Here is a 15,380-nt window from a genome sequence, read left to right on the forward strand (position 1 = left end):
ACTGAGCCACCCAGGGGTCCCTCTTTGGTCCTGTCTTATAAGTCAAGGAGTTACTTCCATAGGGCCAGAAATGGGTAAAGTAAGCTAAGAAAAGATATCATATGAAGGTGAATATTAGGTAACCATTCAAAACAGCAAATTGTAAAGTCCCATCCACTGCCTCCTCTTTGCAAAAAGTAGATAATCAGAAGGTATGACAGTAACCTGTGGATGTTTAGGGACTGTCCCTGGGAATGGTTGTTTATTTAAAGATGGTAGGCCTTTCTGCAGTGCCCTACAAAACCCCAGTGAAAGGCTGAGGAATGCTAGGCGTGCATTTTTCTCTTTCCTCGGCACACGCCCCACACCTACACTGATCCTGGTGGAACCCAGTCGTGTCCTGACAGTGAGGGCGAATGGAAGTAGAAGGGAATTTGGTGACATTTTCTTTTTTTCCTTGACATTTCCCAGCTGAGCTTTATGAAACAGCAAAAAACTTGTTTGTGTTTTTCCAAAGCCAGACAGTCACTCTGAAAATCTTACAGAAAGCAAGGATTGGGAACAAAGAGAGAAGACAGATATTTGTGGGAGAAAGTGACCAGCCCAGCTGTACATGGAGTGGGGAGGGGACGGGGAAGGTATTAGCTTGGTAGGGACACCATAGCAAAGTACCACAGACTTTTGGGGCTTCAGCAGCAGGAATTTATTTTCTCATAATTCCAGAGGCTGGAAGCCTGACATCAGAGTGTCATCAGGCTTGGTTTCTTCTGAGGCCTCTCTCCTTGGCTTGTAGATGGCCATCTTTACTTGGCATCTTCCCTCTGTGTGTGTCTGTGTCCTAAACTCCTCTTCTTTTTCTTTTTTTTTTTTTAAATTTATTTATTTATTTATTTTGAGAGAGAGAGAGCACAAGAGTATAGGTTGGGGAAGGGCAGGGAGAGGGAGAGAGAGAGAATCCCAAGCAGACTCCCTACCACCAGCACAGAGCCCGATGTGGGGGCTCCAACCTGTGAATCATGAGATCGTGACCTGAGCCAAAACCAAGAGTCAGATGCTCAACTGACTGAGCCACCCAGGCGCCCCCTAAACTCCTCTTCTTATAAGGACACCCATCATACTGGATGAGGGCACACCCATATGACCTTATTTTACCTTACTCACCTCTTTAAGGGCCTCATCTCCAAATACAATCCCATTCTGAGGTACTGGGGGTTAAGACTTCAACATATGAACTTTGGGAGGACATAATTCAGCCCCTAACACAGAGAGAGGAAGATCCTACAATTTGTGGAAGTTGTGCCTGGGCAAGCCGGTCTGAAACCTCCCTCCCTTCTCTCCCCTGCCCTATTCCCTCCCTCACCTGCTGTCCCAAACCAGCAGTAGACAGGTTGCTGCCTAGAATCCTGACAAAGGAGCACACTGCCCTGCTCAATGAGACCTCTCCGAAATGGCAGAAAATCACATTGCTTTCTCCCTGGTAGAGCCATGGATATGCAGACATTATTTTACCTGCTAAGAAGACAAACTGAAGAAATCTGTTATTTAAAAATTTTTATTTGTGGGGCGCCTGGGTGGCGCAGTCGGTTAAGCGTCCGACTTCAGCCAGGTCACCATCTCGCGGTCCGTGAGTTCGAGCCCCGCGTCGGGCTCTGGGCTGATGGCTCAGAGCCTGGAGCATGTTTCCGATTCTGTGTCTCCCTCTCTCTCTGCCCCTCCCCCGTTCATGCTCTGTCTCTCTCTGTCCCAAAAAATAAATAAACGTTGAAAAAAAAAATTAAAAAAAAATTTTTTATTTGTTTTGAGAAAGACAGAGACAGCATGGAGGGGGGGTAGTTAGAGAAGGAGAGAGAGAATCCCAAGCAGGCTCCACACTGCCAGCACAGAACCAGACGTGGGACTTGAACACACGAAGCTGTGAGATCATGACCTGAGCTGAAACCAAGAGTCAGGTGCTTGGGGCGCCTGGGTGGCTCAGTCGGTGGAGCATCCTACTTTGGCTCAGGTCATGATCTCGCGGTTTGTGAGTTCGAGCCCTGCGTCGGGCTCTGTGCTGACAGCTCAGAGCCTGGAGCCTGCTTAGAATTCTGTGTCTCCTCCTCTCTCTGCCCCTCCCCTGCTCATGCTCTGTCTCTCAATAATAAATAAAAAAACATTTTAAAAAATTAAAAAAAAAAACTTAGGTGCTTAACCGACTGAACCACCCAGGTGTCCCAAGAAATCTGTTTTAAAAGAATAAAAATGGAGTTTGTACACGAGAGGGAGATGATATTAACCCAGCAGTGCCATTTTGAACCAGCAGGTTATGAAACACTTCCAGAAGCATGTTTACTCCAGCAGGAATGCTGCTCTTTACCTTGCAGACATCTCTCCTAGTAACTGTAAGCTTTATGCTAAGTGGTAACATATCTGCCCTTAAACACCAGCTGCCCTGGACAGCTTCCTGTCTCGCCCTTTCCTTATGTACCCGGATCCTGCCCTGACTCTGTCTGAGTGGCATAACCTTCACAAAACCATCCTGGGACTTCACCTCTTGCCCGCTCAGCTGTGTAACCCTCATTTATTTATGTTGTTGCTGTTGCTGCTGCTAATCGGAATACGCAGTGGCCTCTGTCACTGTGTTTGGGGCTGGTTGGCCCAGTTAGTGCCCATGGGAGAGGAGAGAACCAGCTTCAGGATGGCCCTCCTTCTTTCCCACCAGCTCCCACCAGCCTTTGACCATCATTTATGGGAACTAGGATGAAGATAGCTTTGTTCATCGTGCTCCGAGGCACATCCCCTTGAATAACCACTCTGCCCTTTGCTCCCAGATGTCCGTCAAGGGTACTGCATCTTCCTTCCTCATTTGCAGCAGCTCAGAGGATGGGGAACAACTTTCCTTTCCATAGTTGGTATTATAAAACCCTGACATGTTTCCATCTGCTTCCCCACTAAATTTATGTTAAATATGTTTTTACACACTGTTCACTTCTCCTTTCCCTGAGCACAGGTCCCTCGTGGCTCCGTTAGGGTGATTCCTGCAGCGCCTCTGTCGTCCGTGGATCTTGTGGCCAGGATTGTGTATATGAGGCAGGACAGAGATGCACAGACTTCATATTGCTGCCTCACAGGGGTCAGAGCCCACCTTAGGTTTATCCACTTGTCTCTGTGGAACCCACTAGTCAAAATATCCCAGACCCAGAAGGCTTATGATTTCTTCTGGTCTTAGCCCAGCTGCTGCTAACCATAGCATGTCCTTGAGCACATCACTCAGGCCCTGTGGGCGTCTCACTCTCACCTGTGGAATGAGGGGAAGATAGGAGCTGAGCTGTCTGGTTCTTTTGGCTCTGAATGTATGGGATTCAGTTACACATAAAACAATTCAATATAGGAAGCTGAATCAGGCCGACCTGATTGCTGGAATTTTAGAGCCCGGTGCAGTTGTAAATAAAGAAGGATTAAGAGACCAGTGATGTAACAGCCCCTGAATCTTCTGGACCAGCTCCTTTGAACACAGCTGGGGACTTGCTCGCCTCCTTTGAGCTGAGTCAGTGGTGGCTAAGGGTGGGTGGCCGGGGCCCTGGCTGGTGTGATGGGCTGCTGTCCTCGTGGGCACGTGTGCCAGGGTCCAAGACCCCCTACTGCTTCTGGGTCACTGTGGGAGATGTGGTCTCACGCCCGTTTCCAGGCCCTTCGGGCAGGTGAAGAAGACTGAGAGCCTGGGGCCTGCCATAGTTCTCAGGGGGAAGGAAAGGAGCCGTAGTCCTGGAACATAGTTATTTCTTCCTCTGGGAAGGATGTGTCTAGCAAGAAAGGGGCACATTTGAGCAACAACAACAGCCAGCATTTATGGGCCTCCTCTCTCGTACCTTTTAGCACGCCCCTCGAAGCATGTCTCTTCGAAAGTGTTGTTCCCCATAATGACACAATCAGGAGTAGATTATGATCCCTGTGTATTCAGATGAGGGACAAGGGTCCAGAAGAACTAAGGGACTTGCCCAAGAGCACTCAGTAAGGGGGCGCCAGGATGCAAACCCGGACCCCCCCTTTCAACCCCCAATTCTTCAACAGCTGCCAGGGAGGGACACATTCTCTTTGCAAACAGAGCAGTGAGGCACATGGGAACTGTCCAGTTGTGGGTTCCATGTAATTCTTTGGGAGGTTCCCACAGCCACCTGCAGTGCCCTGAAGATTGTGGTTTGTTTTTATTCTCCCTCAATTAAAAAAATTGGGGTAAAATAAACATAACATGCAATGTACTATTTTCACCATTTTTAAGTGCACAATTCAGTGCTATTAAGTTCGTTCAGGGGCGCCTGGGTGGCGCAGTCGGTTAAGCGTCCGACTTCAGCCAGGTCATGATCTCGAGGTCCGTGAGTTCGAGCCCCGCGTCGGGCTCTGGGCTGATGGCTCAGAGCCTGGAGACTGTTTCCGATTCTGTGTCTCCCTCTCTCTCTGCCCCTCCCCCATTCATGCTCTGTCTCTCTCTGTCCCAAAAATAAATAAACGTTGAAAAAAAAATTAAAAAAAAAAAAGTTCGTTCACAGTGTTGTTGTAGCCATCACCACTATCTATTTCTGGAGCTTTTTCATCACCTGGAGGCTTTGACCATCCCTTTCTTTGATGTCTGTCCTTGCATCATCACTGGGCTTCCCTTAAAGTAATCCGTGATGATGCCCTTTGACTGTCCTGTGTGCCCACTCTTACCCTTGTCTGGTAGTCAGGAGAGGCCAACTTAGAAGTAGTTTTTCAACAGTGGTTTTATAATTTTACTAGAGGATCATCTTTGAAGCAGTAAGAACGAGGGTTCTGCTATCTGGGGCCAGGAGGTAGGCGGCCATTCCTCAGCCTGACAGCTCGTCAGGAGGGATTCTAAGGGGCCTCTTGGGGACCCGCCGCAGAAGGAGCAGTGCAGGCATGTTTTATCTTTGCAGGAATTCTGCTGACAGATGAGCTGAGAGTCCCTCACAAGGGCCCTGGAAAGAGAGCTGCTTTATACCCTCCGTAGGGATTATTTAGCATTTGTGGCTTCAAAGAAGTAATTTCTGAGACTCAGCTGTGGGTTTTATGTTTCTCTTGATCGGTTTCAACATCATTCTCTGTATCGTGTTGTCATCAGTCACTTGTTCTGGCCCCATACAGAATGTACTCATAACAACAGCTCATTCTTTATATTCAGACTATTTCCATATCCCTGTAGATGGGTGGTCTTGATGGCCCTTGGCTGGACTATGGTAGTACAAACTCTGTTACATGAAAAGTCTTGTATTACATTCCCAGCCCATGATAAGTTTTCATCTCTTTGAAAAGATGAGAAGTTTTTTAAACATTTTTGATTTCAGGGGTGACTGTGTTTGGAGGCAGTATTTGCGTGTTTGGGGTTAAGTGTGTTTCCCAAGGGACTTGGAAGAAGGACTGGGCTTTCTTCGGGGGGAGAGGGTCAAAGGAAGTTGTTCCCGTGGTAGGTGACTGTTTCAGGCCCAGGATGGCCCTGGTGTTCCTTGTGGTCCTCCTCCTTGCAGTAGCCTGGAATTCTATCATTAACGCCTCAGCTACCCAGATAGCCCTGGGTATAGATGAAAGAGCAGTGGAGGAAGGATGGAAAGAGGGGCTTCATTTCCCTTCTACGCACCAGGCACTGTAATAAGCTGTTTTATACATCTTGTCTCATTTCAACCTTACAGCCCATAAGGATAGATGTGCTGTGATACCGACTTTCTTACTCCCTTTTTGCAGAGAAGGACTTGGACTCAGAAAGGGCCAGAGGCTTGCCGGAAGTCCAACTGGCAAGCACCAGCACAGAAACAGAACCCACTCTTTTTATTACACAGTTCTGCTCTCGAATGGGATGGTACCTGAGAGGCCCTGGGCCACTTTAGAGGTGGGTCCCAAAAGGACCCGATAGAGGAGAGAGAGACAAGGACACTGAACAGGGTGGCTTTTCTATGTATAAGGGGCTGGGTTGCAGGATGGAGCTCAGCTTCCCTATCAAAGCTGCTGAGAAGGGAAAATATAATAAAGATAGCCCTGAGCCAGGGCTTCTGAGTGGGAACCAGTAAAAAAAAAAAAAAAAAAAAAAAAACCAATTAGTCATACCTGCAGCTATGCTGTATTCCCATATGGTCTCTAACAACACATAACATCTTAAATGAGGTTTGGATTAAATGCAGCAGCATTAAACATGTCACAGCTTATGGAGGAGAGAGCCCAGGCATTGGAGTTACATAAGCATGGGTCTGAACCCTGACTTTGCTTGTTACTAGCTGTGTGCCCTTAGGCAAGTCATATAACTTTTCAGCATCTATAATGTGTGGACAGTGATCCCTAACTCCTGGGGATCTTGTGAAGGTAGACTGAGGTAAGGAAGGCCAAGTCCTAACATGAGATAGGGCCCATGGCCCTTAGTGGCTGGTGCAGGGGTGGTGGTGGTTGTGGTTTCTTGATCCACGGGGAGCCTGTCCCCTGAGCAGCCCCTCTGCCTTCTGCATCCACAGTGCTACAGGGCGTGGACAATTCGCTGGTGGGCCTGCACAACCAGAGCTTCGCCCGGGTCATGGAGCAGCGCCTGGCCCAGCTATTCATGATGTCCCAGCAGCAAGGCCGACGGTTTAAACGGGCCACTACCTTGGGAAGCTACACCGTGCAGGTGGGTGTGTATGTGTACTAAACCACTGGGGTCTTGTAATAAATGTACGGGAGTATGCTGAGACTCAGTAAACCATGCTGTGTGCAGACGAGTGCCTGCCCTGCACACTGACTAGTCAAGCCACGTAATCAACACTACTCTTAGGTTTGGGGGGTTCATGGTCCTAAGCATCAAAGTCGTGGAGGAGGGTGAGAGTTAGCTACTCTCCTGTATTACTGCTAGACTGTAAGGTTTCAGAACAAATTCTGCACACGTGCACATATTTATTAGACAAAAGTGATTAGTAAGCAAGCATAGACTTTCTACTCCCCAACCTGTTCTGGAGACTAGATGGAGTCCCAGAGCTCGGGACCTTCAGATCTCTTGCCACAACTCCTATGGATGGCAGATGCACCAATCAATATTCCAGCTGCAGGAGTCTGTTAGCCTTCTTTAGTCAGTCTCAACAAACAGAGCCCTCCATGTTTATGATGGTCAGGTGACCACACGGGGATTCAGGCGAGAGAGCTGTAGCAGACACTATTGATGCATTGCCCAAATCCCCTTCCCATTTCTACTGAATGCTACTGGGCTTCCAACAGCCACTGCTGAACCTTTATTGAAGGGCCATTCTTGAGATGCCAGAACCCACTTTGTCGATGCCGTGGCTGGCTGGAAGTGCCTGGGAAGTAACTAGCGGTGGGGGTGTGAATACAGCAACTCTCTTGCTTTGTGGCTATGAGAATTCTGAAATGTATGTTTTCAGTAATTGCCAGATATTTCCCATAGAATTAAGCTTTTTTAGCTGCCCACAGTGGTAACTAGATGAATAATGTACCTCTCACTAGTTCCCTTCCACCCCCTGAATCACCTCTTCACCCTCCGGTCAGTTCCATGCACCTCCCAAATAATCCATCTACAAGGATTCAGCTCTTCTCAGTCTGCTTCAGGGGGAACTCTACAGACACAATGACCATCCCCAAGGTTAGAGGCTCCAAGCTTCTTTCTTGATTCTTTATTCAATTCGAGCAAGAGTGGGAACCATCTAGCATTCTAGCCAATCCGTGTATCTTGAATACCACTAATTTCACCAAAACTGGGAACCCATTGCTAACATTTGTTATGCTAATTAACAAAGCTCTGTTGAGCAAGATGTCAAAGTATAGAAGCACTCCTGGCGGCTGCCTCCGGAGTGTGGGCTTCCTAGTTGGAATTGAGCAAACTGCCCCTAGAGTGTGAACTCGTGATTGGCAATTGCCACATCTAGGGTGTAACTTAATGCAAACACACATGCTTGATATTACCATGTCTAAGAGAGGAAGCGTTTTATAGAAAATTATAGGCATTACTCCAATCTGTCTGCAGATTGTGTCCTCGGGAGTTTGAAAGTACAAACAACTCATTTTCTGGACCACACTTCCTTGCCTGAGACAAGCATCATCCCTTGAGGGAGATTCTAGGTCCTCCATTCACAGTTGGTGAATTTGGCCCCTTGTCCTCTTAGATGCTGCTTTCATTCTAAGTCTTTGTGGTCTGTGACAGCCTGTGACCAGGTAAAGTGATGGTTTATTTCTTGTGCCAGGTTTATGGTTTACCCTCTCTAGGGTCCATGTGAGCCCTATAATTCACACTTCTCCAAATAAGAGAAAGGAAGTCGTTGGGACTCAGACAGTGAAATGGGATTTGCCTCAGCTGAAGGGAGAGAAAGAACGACCATATAATCCTGGTGTTTTTTGTAAACCTAAGAAACCTAATCCATTCTACATGTATAAAACAGCCCACCAAGATATTCTTTCCTCGTTTCTTCTGTGTAGTCAATGTGATTGGCTCCATAGCTGCCTGGGAAGTCTGAGTGAAGTGAGTAGGGATTTGTTTCTGCAAATCCTAATTTATAGAAGTGGTAACATAACCCTTGGAGGAATCTTCGTAAGAATTGAAATTGAAATTGAGTGAAGGTATCAAATATTTGAATGCGCATTCACCTTCTACCTGGTTGTACTAACACTGTCCTTACCTCCTCTCCTTTGAGGGACAGGAATGCCGTGGCCAAGTTTCCCAAATAAAATTTGCTCTTACATAGCTTACATAATCCTTCCACCCAGAGGCCTTTCTTCTGGGCTCAAATAATTTTAAAAGATGAGCCACCTTCATGAAGATGGAAACTTCTATGTCTGGAATTTAAAGATGTTCCTCTAGTGAATGTATCTGAAAAATTGAGTCTGAAGAAGAAATACATATGACCAATAAACAATTTTTAATGTTTAACTCCACTCGTCATCAAAATAACGCAAGTTTTAACTACCACAAGATATCGTTTTCACTTACCAAAGATTTATGATGGTACTATCCAGGGTTGGTGAGCATGAAGTGAAATGGGTACTTTCAAACACCGTAAGTGGGTATGACCTTTGTGGTGAGCAATTTAGACAAGTACCTCTTGTATGGTCACAAACTTACTCCTGGAAATACGTTTTGAGGAGAATAGAGGTGAACACAAAGACCAGAAAGTGAGGGCAGTGTCTTTCAGAGAGCATCCAGAAAAATGGTCCTATAAGGTGCCTTGGGGCAAAGAGGCTCTGTGGCCATATCAGTTTGGCAAGGATTCATCCTGTAGCCCCTTCTTGAAGATTCCCAAGGCCTGTTGGCATACCAAAGCCTCTAAAAAGACCTGTAGTAAAGAAATTCCTTAATTTTGGCCAACATACTAGTTTGGAAATTTAAATGCTGATAAGACCCTTGTTTTTAGTAATATATTTCTCCGACATTTTATTATGAACATTTTTAAGCCCACAGAAAGAAGTTTTATAGTGAACACAACAAATTCACCATCTAGGTTCTAAAATTAGCAGTGTGCTATGTTACTATTTTATATTTGGTAACATATTCATTTCCATAGCACAGATCAGTTTGGTCTGTTCTAGAGCTTCATATAAATGGAAGTATATTCTCTTTTGTATAAAGCTTTTTTGACTCCATGTAGTGTTTTTTGGGTTCATCACGTTGTGTTATGCAGGAGCTTATTCCTTTTTATTGCTGAATAATATTCCCTTGTATGAATAGACTACAGTTTATTTAACCACCCTTCTGTTGATGGACACCCAGACTTTTTCCAGTTTTCAGCTACTTTAAACAAAGCTGCTATGCCCATTCTTCTACAAATCTTTCTGTAGCCATATATTTTCATTTCTCTTGAGTATGTGGGAGTGGAGTTGCTGGTTCATAGCGTTGGTGTATGTTAGCTCTGTGACAAACTGCTAGACCTTTTCCCAAAGTTTACCATTTTACACTCCCACCATCCAGATGTAGAGTTCCAGTTACTCCACACCCTCATCAACACTTGGTATTGTCAGCCCTTATTTCAGTCATTCTGCTGGGTGATAGCAGTGCCTTTTTTCTCCATTGAGCATTTTGTATATGCTTATTGGCTATTCAGATAGTATCTGGTCAGATTTTTTTAAACCCATTTTTTATTGGGCTGTAGTAATACCTATTTTTAATTGTTATGTATAGCATACGTACAAAGGAGTATAAAGACATGTAGACTTCAAAGAACACCAATAAAAAGAAATCACAACCCAAAGTAAATTACCCTTACCTTACCCCAGAAGCCTTTTATGTGTCTTCTCTGATTATACCTACTCCCTTCCTTTCTATCAGAGTTGAGTGTGCTTCTGAATTTTGTTTTAAGTCATGCCTAAATTTTCTGTATAGATTTTACCATCCATGTGTGTATGTATCCCTAAAGAGTACATCATTTGGTTTTGCCTGTTTTTGAATTTTATATTCAGTGATTTGTTTCTTATCAGGCTTTTTTATTCACCCATATTGATACAAATAGACATAGTTTATTTATACTACTCTATAATATTTCATTGCGTGACTATACCATTAACTCATTAATCCATCCTACTGTTAGTGACTTTTGAATTTTCAGTTTTTGCTCTTGTGACCAATATTGCTGTAAACATTTCTGCCATACCTTTTAATATCCTATGAAGCTCATAATCTGTAATATACACTTTGGGAAATACTATACTATAATGTTTATCAGTTGTTAATTATAGTAGTGAAAACTTGATAACAAAGTAACCATTCAAAAATGAAGTGTTTGTTGAGTTTATGAGGCATGCATAGGACAGAACATTATGTATAAAAATTTATGTTTTGTGTATTTATAACAATCGATTAGCTACAGTACTGAAAAATGAGTAACAATTTGTTTAACAATAAGTGATTTGCTAAATAAGTTTATGAGGTGTGCATCAGAATGCTGTGTAGAAATTACCATTTATGCTTTTGTTATATTTAAGGTCATTTAAGGATGTAAGTAAAAATAGCAGTGTATGATTCTAGATAGAGAGTGTGATAAATAGCTTTGTAAAATACTAAATAAAAGGTTTGTGTGGAGAACCAGCAATGAACAGAAGCAAATGCTCCACGATAATAGTAATTAGCTTGTGGTAGAGGGATTGGAAATTGTTTTTATTTTATTTCATTTCTTGATGGCTTTCTGTATTCTCACACTTTCTGTAGTGAATATGTATAACTTGTCCAGGGAGAAAAAGCAACAAAGGTTATTTTAGAAAAAAGAACTTTGAGTCTCCAAGTACTGCTTTTATCAGAGATCTTTTGAATTGCAGACATATAAGTTCATTTTTTTTTTTCCCTCTCTGGCAATTGCAGGAGTTTGAAATTAGAAATCTTGTTTGAGAATAACCTAACATGCCCTGAATTAATGTGCAGGCCTATTTTCAAATGAGGCCAGAGTTCTCTGGAGGCTGGAAGACATCACCATTTCAGCGTTTCTTCTCCAGTCTCAAGCTGTTCTTTCCAGATGTTCATATTTTCAGAACCTTTTTCTCCTCCCTGTCTCCCTTTCCAGCAATAGCAGCGCTTCTTGGGATGCTGGTGATGGGGAGGTACACAAAGGTTGAGCTCTAAAAAATACGTTGTGGGTCCAATTAGGCACCGAAGGCTTCAGCAATCAGGAGAGAGCCTGCTGATCGCCCAGGTGATTGCAGGGTCGGTACAAGATGCCCTGTAAACATGGCCTCTCTTTTTCCGAAAGATGGTAAAGATGCAACGGGTGCCGGGACCCAAGGACCCGGCGGAGCTGACTTACTACACCCTGTACAACGGGAAGCCATTGCTGGGGACCGCAGCTGCCAAGATCCTGAGCACCATTGACTCCCAAAGGATGGCCTTGACCCTGCATCATGTTGTCCTTCTGCAAGCTGACCGTAAGGGGATAGTCTTTGCATTCATTATTTTTTAATGCCATTAAATGTTTCCTGCAAATTAAAGTGATTCCCCAAACTCACGTTAATGGACCCAGACCTAAACATATTTTGTGTTCTAGAAGGTTCTTAAATCAGTCAGCTATTTCCTGTGTTGTTTGAAGCAGTAGGTTTTGGGTAAGGGATATGTTTTGGATGCTAGGATGATGATAATGATATTGCTTTGTCCCTAGTCCTACCCACTCTTCCTCCTCACCATAGTCCTGTGCACAGCTAGAAAAATCACCACGGCTGAGATTATATTGTCTTCTGGGGAATTAAAGATAATTTGATTCAATAAGCATTTATAGAGTCCTGCATGAACTGTTCTCTGTGCTGGCGGACATACAGAAGTGGTTAGACCTGGTCACTGCCTTTAAGGAGCAGAGAAGAAATTAATGAGGATATAAAGGAACAGAAAGCGGGTAAGTGCAGTGAGGAGGCAGAATGATCCAGTGCTCAGCAGAGGGACAGTTTGCTCTGAAGGGCCATCAAGAAAGAAAGAACAGAGAAAAGGTATTAAAAACAATAGTTGCCTCCTCTGTGGCAGGTACTATGCTTGTTGCCTTACATGGATTTTCTCACTTTCTCCTCTCTTTGGAGCATCTTTATTCAGCTCCAAATTCCAGATGAGGAAACCTAGGCTCAGGAAAGTTAACTAACTTGCTCAATATCACAGAACTGGTACTTGGATCACCAGGATTTGTATCTGGATCTATCTGACTTCAAGTATGTGTTCTCAACTGTATCACATGCTAAGATTTCAGCAGGAGGAGAGGAAAGGTATATATTCCAGAAAGAGGGAGAAACACGAGAAAAGGAAGGGAGGCAAAAAGTGCCAGACATGCTTGAAAAACAAGGGGTTTGAGTTGCCTGGAGAGCAGACACGTAAGGAAGAGTTGATGAGCTCAGAAAGGGTTTTGCTTGGGAGACTGGGGCCGTGGATGGTGGGAGAAGTAGATCATACATAATACAGTAGGCTGTGGGGAGCTACTGCAGACTTCTATATGCGGGAGTAGTGTCATTAGAACTACCCAGTATTTAGGGAGGATAACCTGTCAGCAGTGTCCAGGATAAGAGCAGCAGGACTAGTGAGGAGGCTCTGCAGTGGCCCCGGCGTTGGGGACCCAAACGAGGTCTGTAAAGAAAACGAGGATGGGGGCGGTGATGAAGATAAGAGATCATGTGGTAGACATTTTAGATTTGGTAGCCCGCTGAGCATCAGGGGATGGAAGGTCATCTCCCATTGATTTCCTAGTTGGTGTCCATGCTCCTTAAGAACCTGATGCCTGGTTCATGGTTTTCCTCTTCTGCTCATCTCTTGCCTTCCATCTGTGGTGAGTGTGGCTTCCACATTGATGCAGATTCACTCCTCCTTGGCCAACAGATTCTCACAGACACACCTTTGCCTAGAAACCATGGTCATCCTGTGCAATCTTGTCTTTGAAATGATATTTTAAAGCCAGATTCTCATCTTTTGTTCCTCTCTGCTTCCCTCCCTGTGGGCTCTGTCCCCATCTCTGGTCAGGTCAGCTACTTGCTCCATTGGTTTTGCTGCATCCTCTTTATGTGAGTCCCCCAGGTTTCCATTCTCAGCTCTTTCCCCCTCTCCAGGTAGAGAATAAATTATAGAGGAAGGAGTGAAAAGCATGGCAGGTGCCCAGGCGAGAGGTGAAGGTGGTAGGGGTAGAGGTAGAGACCAGACAAGTGTATGGATTTGGCATATTTTGAGGGACAGAGCTGATAGGGCAAAATAATGGATTCTGTGTGTGGCAGGAGGAGGTGAGGGTCAGAGGAATCAAGGGTGACTCCTACGTGTTTGCTTGAGTGCTGGTTGTAGTGTCATTTGTTGAGATGCAGAAGATGCAGGAAAGAAAGAGGTTTACTGGGGCTAGAGCAAGAGTGGGGAGGTGGAATTGAGAGTTTGGTTGGGACATGTTAGGTTTGAGATATCTAAAAGACATCTATGCAGAGCTCAGGAGCTAGGACCCCAGATTCATCAACACAGGTGACAGAACTAAGGGAGCAGGTGAACTTAACCAGATTAGCCATGAGTATAGCTGGGTAATCCACATGAGGAAAGAGCTGGGGCCAGCAAAGGACACTGAGAAGGAGTGGCCAGGAAGATGGGAGGAAGCCCAGGAGAGTGGGGTCCAGAAATAAGCAAAGAAAGGAATGTACTGGAAGGAAGTGAGCTGCTGTGTCAACTTCTGCTGTGCTATAAGGGCAGAGATTAACTGGATTTGGTAAGGTAGAGATTGTTGGTGACTTTGGTAGGAGTGTTTTCCAGGCAGAGTTGGTGCCGATGCTTAGCTAGCGTGGATTGAGGGGAGGATGGGGCTGGGGAAGTAGTGACAGCAAAGTGGAGAAATTAATGGTGCAGTTACTGGAGAGGCACATGGGAGATACTGGGGCACAGCTGAATATTGATGTGTTACTGTAATAGGGAGAAATAGACGATGCAGAAGAGAGAGACACAAACTGTCTTGGAGTGAAGTCCTTAAATGGACAAGTCCTTAAGTGGACAAAGAGGAGCAGGAGCAGCTCATCCTTTTGCACTGGGAGGTTAAGCAGAGTCCAGGGATGTGGGTGCTGGTCAGGTAGCCATTCAGTAATGGAAGCCTGAGGACATTTTCTGTCATTGTTTCTGCTCTCTTGGGACAGAATGAGGTGAGGTTGGCAGGTGAGGCTGAGGTTGTGTGGGGGGTGTTTGAGCAAGGGTGCAACAGTATCCACTGAGAATCTGCCAGCTGATTAGAGAAATACCTTAAGATTGTCACGTCTTCCCTCCTCAGGCTTCACTGCTGTGTGCAAACCATTTCTTCTAGTCTCTCAAAATCCCGATCCTTCGAAGCTGCCTCCCCCTCACTGCAGTCTCCTCCAAACGCCCTGCTGTCCCCCATAATTCACTGGAGACTTAAACCTGATTCATTGTCTCTTCCTCTCCATCGCCTCTCCTGTCCCCAATCCATCCTCAGTGCTAACCATTTAGTTCTTTGACCTCCTCACTTCTAATACAGGCCTTGTGGTACTTGGGAAGGGGCAGGAAAGGGGAGCTGGCTTTATTTACAGCAAAAAAGTGAATGGAGCATCAGGAGGAAGGGTTGAGGCTCTGGGGGCTTTGCCAATGGTGGTTGATGGGAAACAGTGGAAAGTTTGAGAGCGTGGGCAGGAGAGACAGATTGTATCAGACTAGAAGGTGCATAGAGCTTTCTGAAATGAGAGTTGGGAGGCGACTATGCCTGCCTGCAAAGCGGCTGTCCCTCAATGGCACTTCTCTGTTGCCTTCACGGCCACTTGGTCCTCTCCATTCCTGTCTAATAACTCACAAATAAATGTGTGTCCTTTTCTCCATTTCACTGTTATCGCTTCTGGGGCTTTGCTGGTTCTTTCCAAATGACTCAACCTCAGACACTCTGCTATTAATGTCCTGTCCATACTGTAATTAGGGTTGTCCTAATACACAGATTCTGATCTCACATCTACTCCATTAAACAAAAAAATTGGTGGGTCTCCATTGTTCA

At 45.1% G+C, this 15,380-nt stretch overlaps 1 protein-coding gene across 1 annotated transcript in view; it reads left to right on the forward strand.

The window, feature by feature from the left end:
- The window catches only part of KIAA1549L (KIAA1549 like), a 118,660-nt gene that overhangs the window by 19,617 nt on the left and 83,663 nt on the right, over positions 1–15,380 (forward strand). Inside the window, exons 8-9 of the mRNA XM_030333177.1 lie at positions 6,450–6,601; positions 11,649–11,820. Coding sequence (XP_030189037.1) covers positions 6,450–6,601; positions 11,649–11,820 — 324 coding nt within the window. The remainder of the gene's footprint in view (positions 1–6,449; positions 6,602–11,648; positions 11,821–15,380) is intronic.

This window comes from Lynx canadensis, chromosome D1 (assembly GCF_007474595.2).
Source record: "Lynx canadensis isolate LIC74 chromosome D1, mLynCan4.pri.v2, whole genome shotgun sequence".
Classification (NCBI taxonomy): domain Eukaryota; kingdom Metazoa; phylum Chordata; class Mammalia; order Carnivora; family Felidae; genus Lynx; species Lynx canadensis.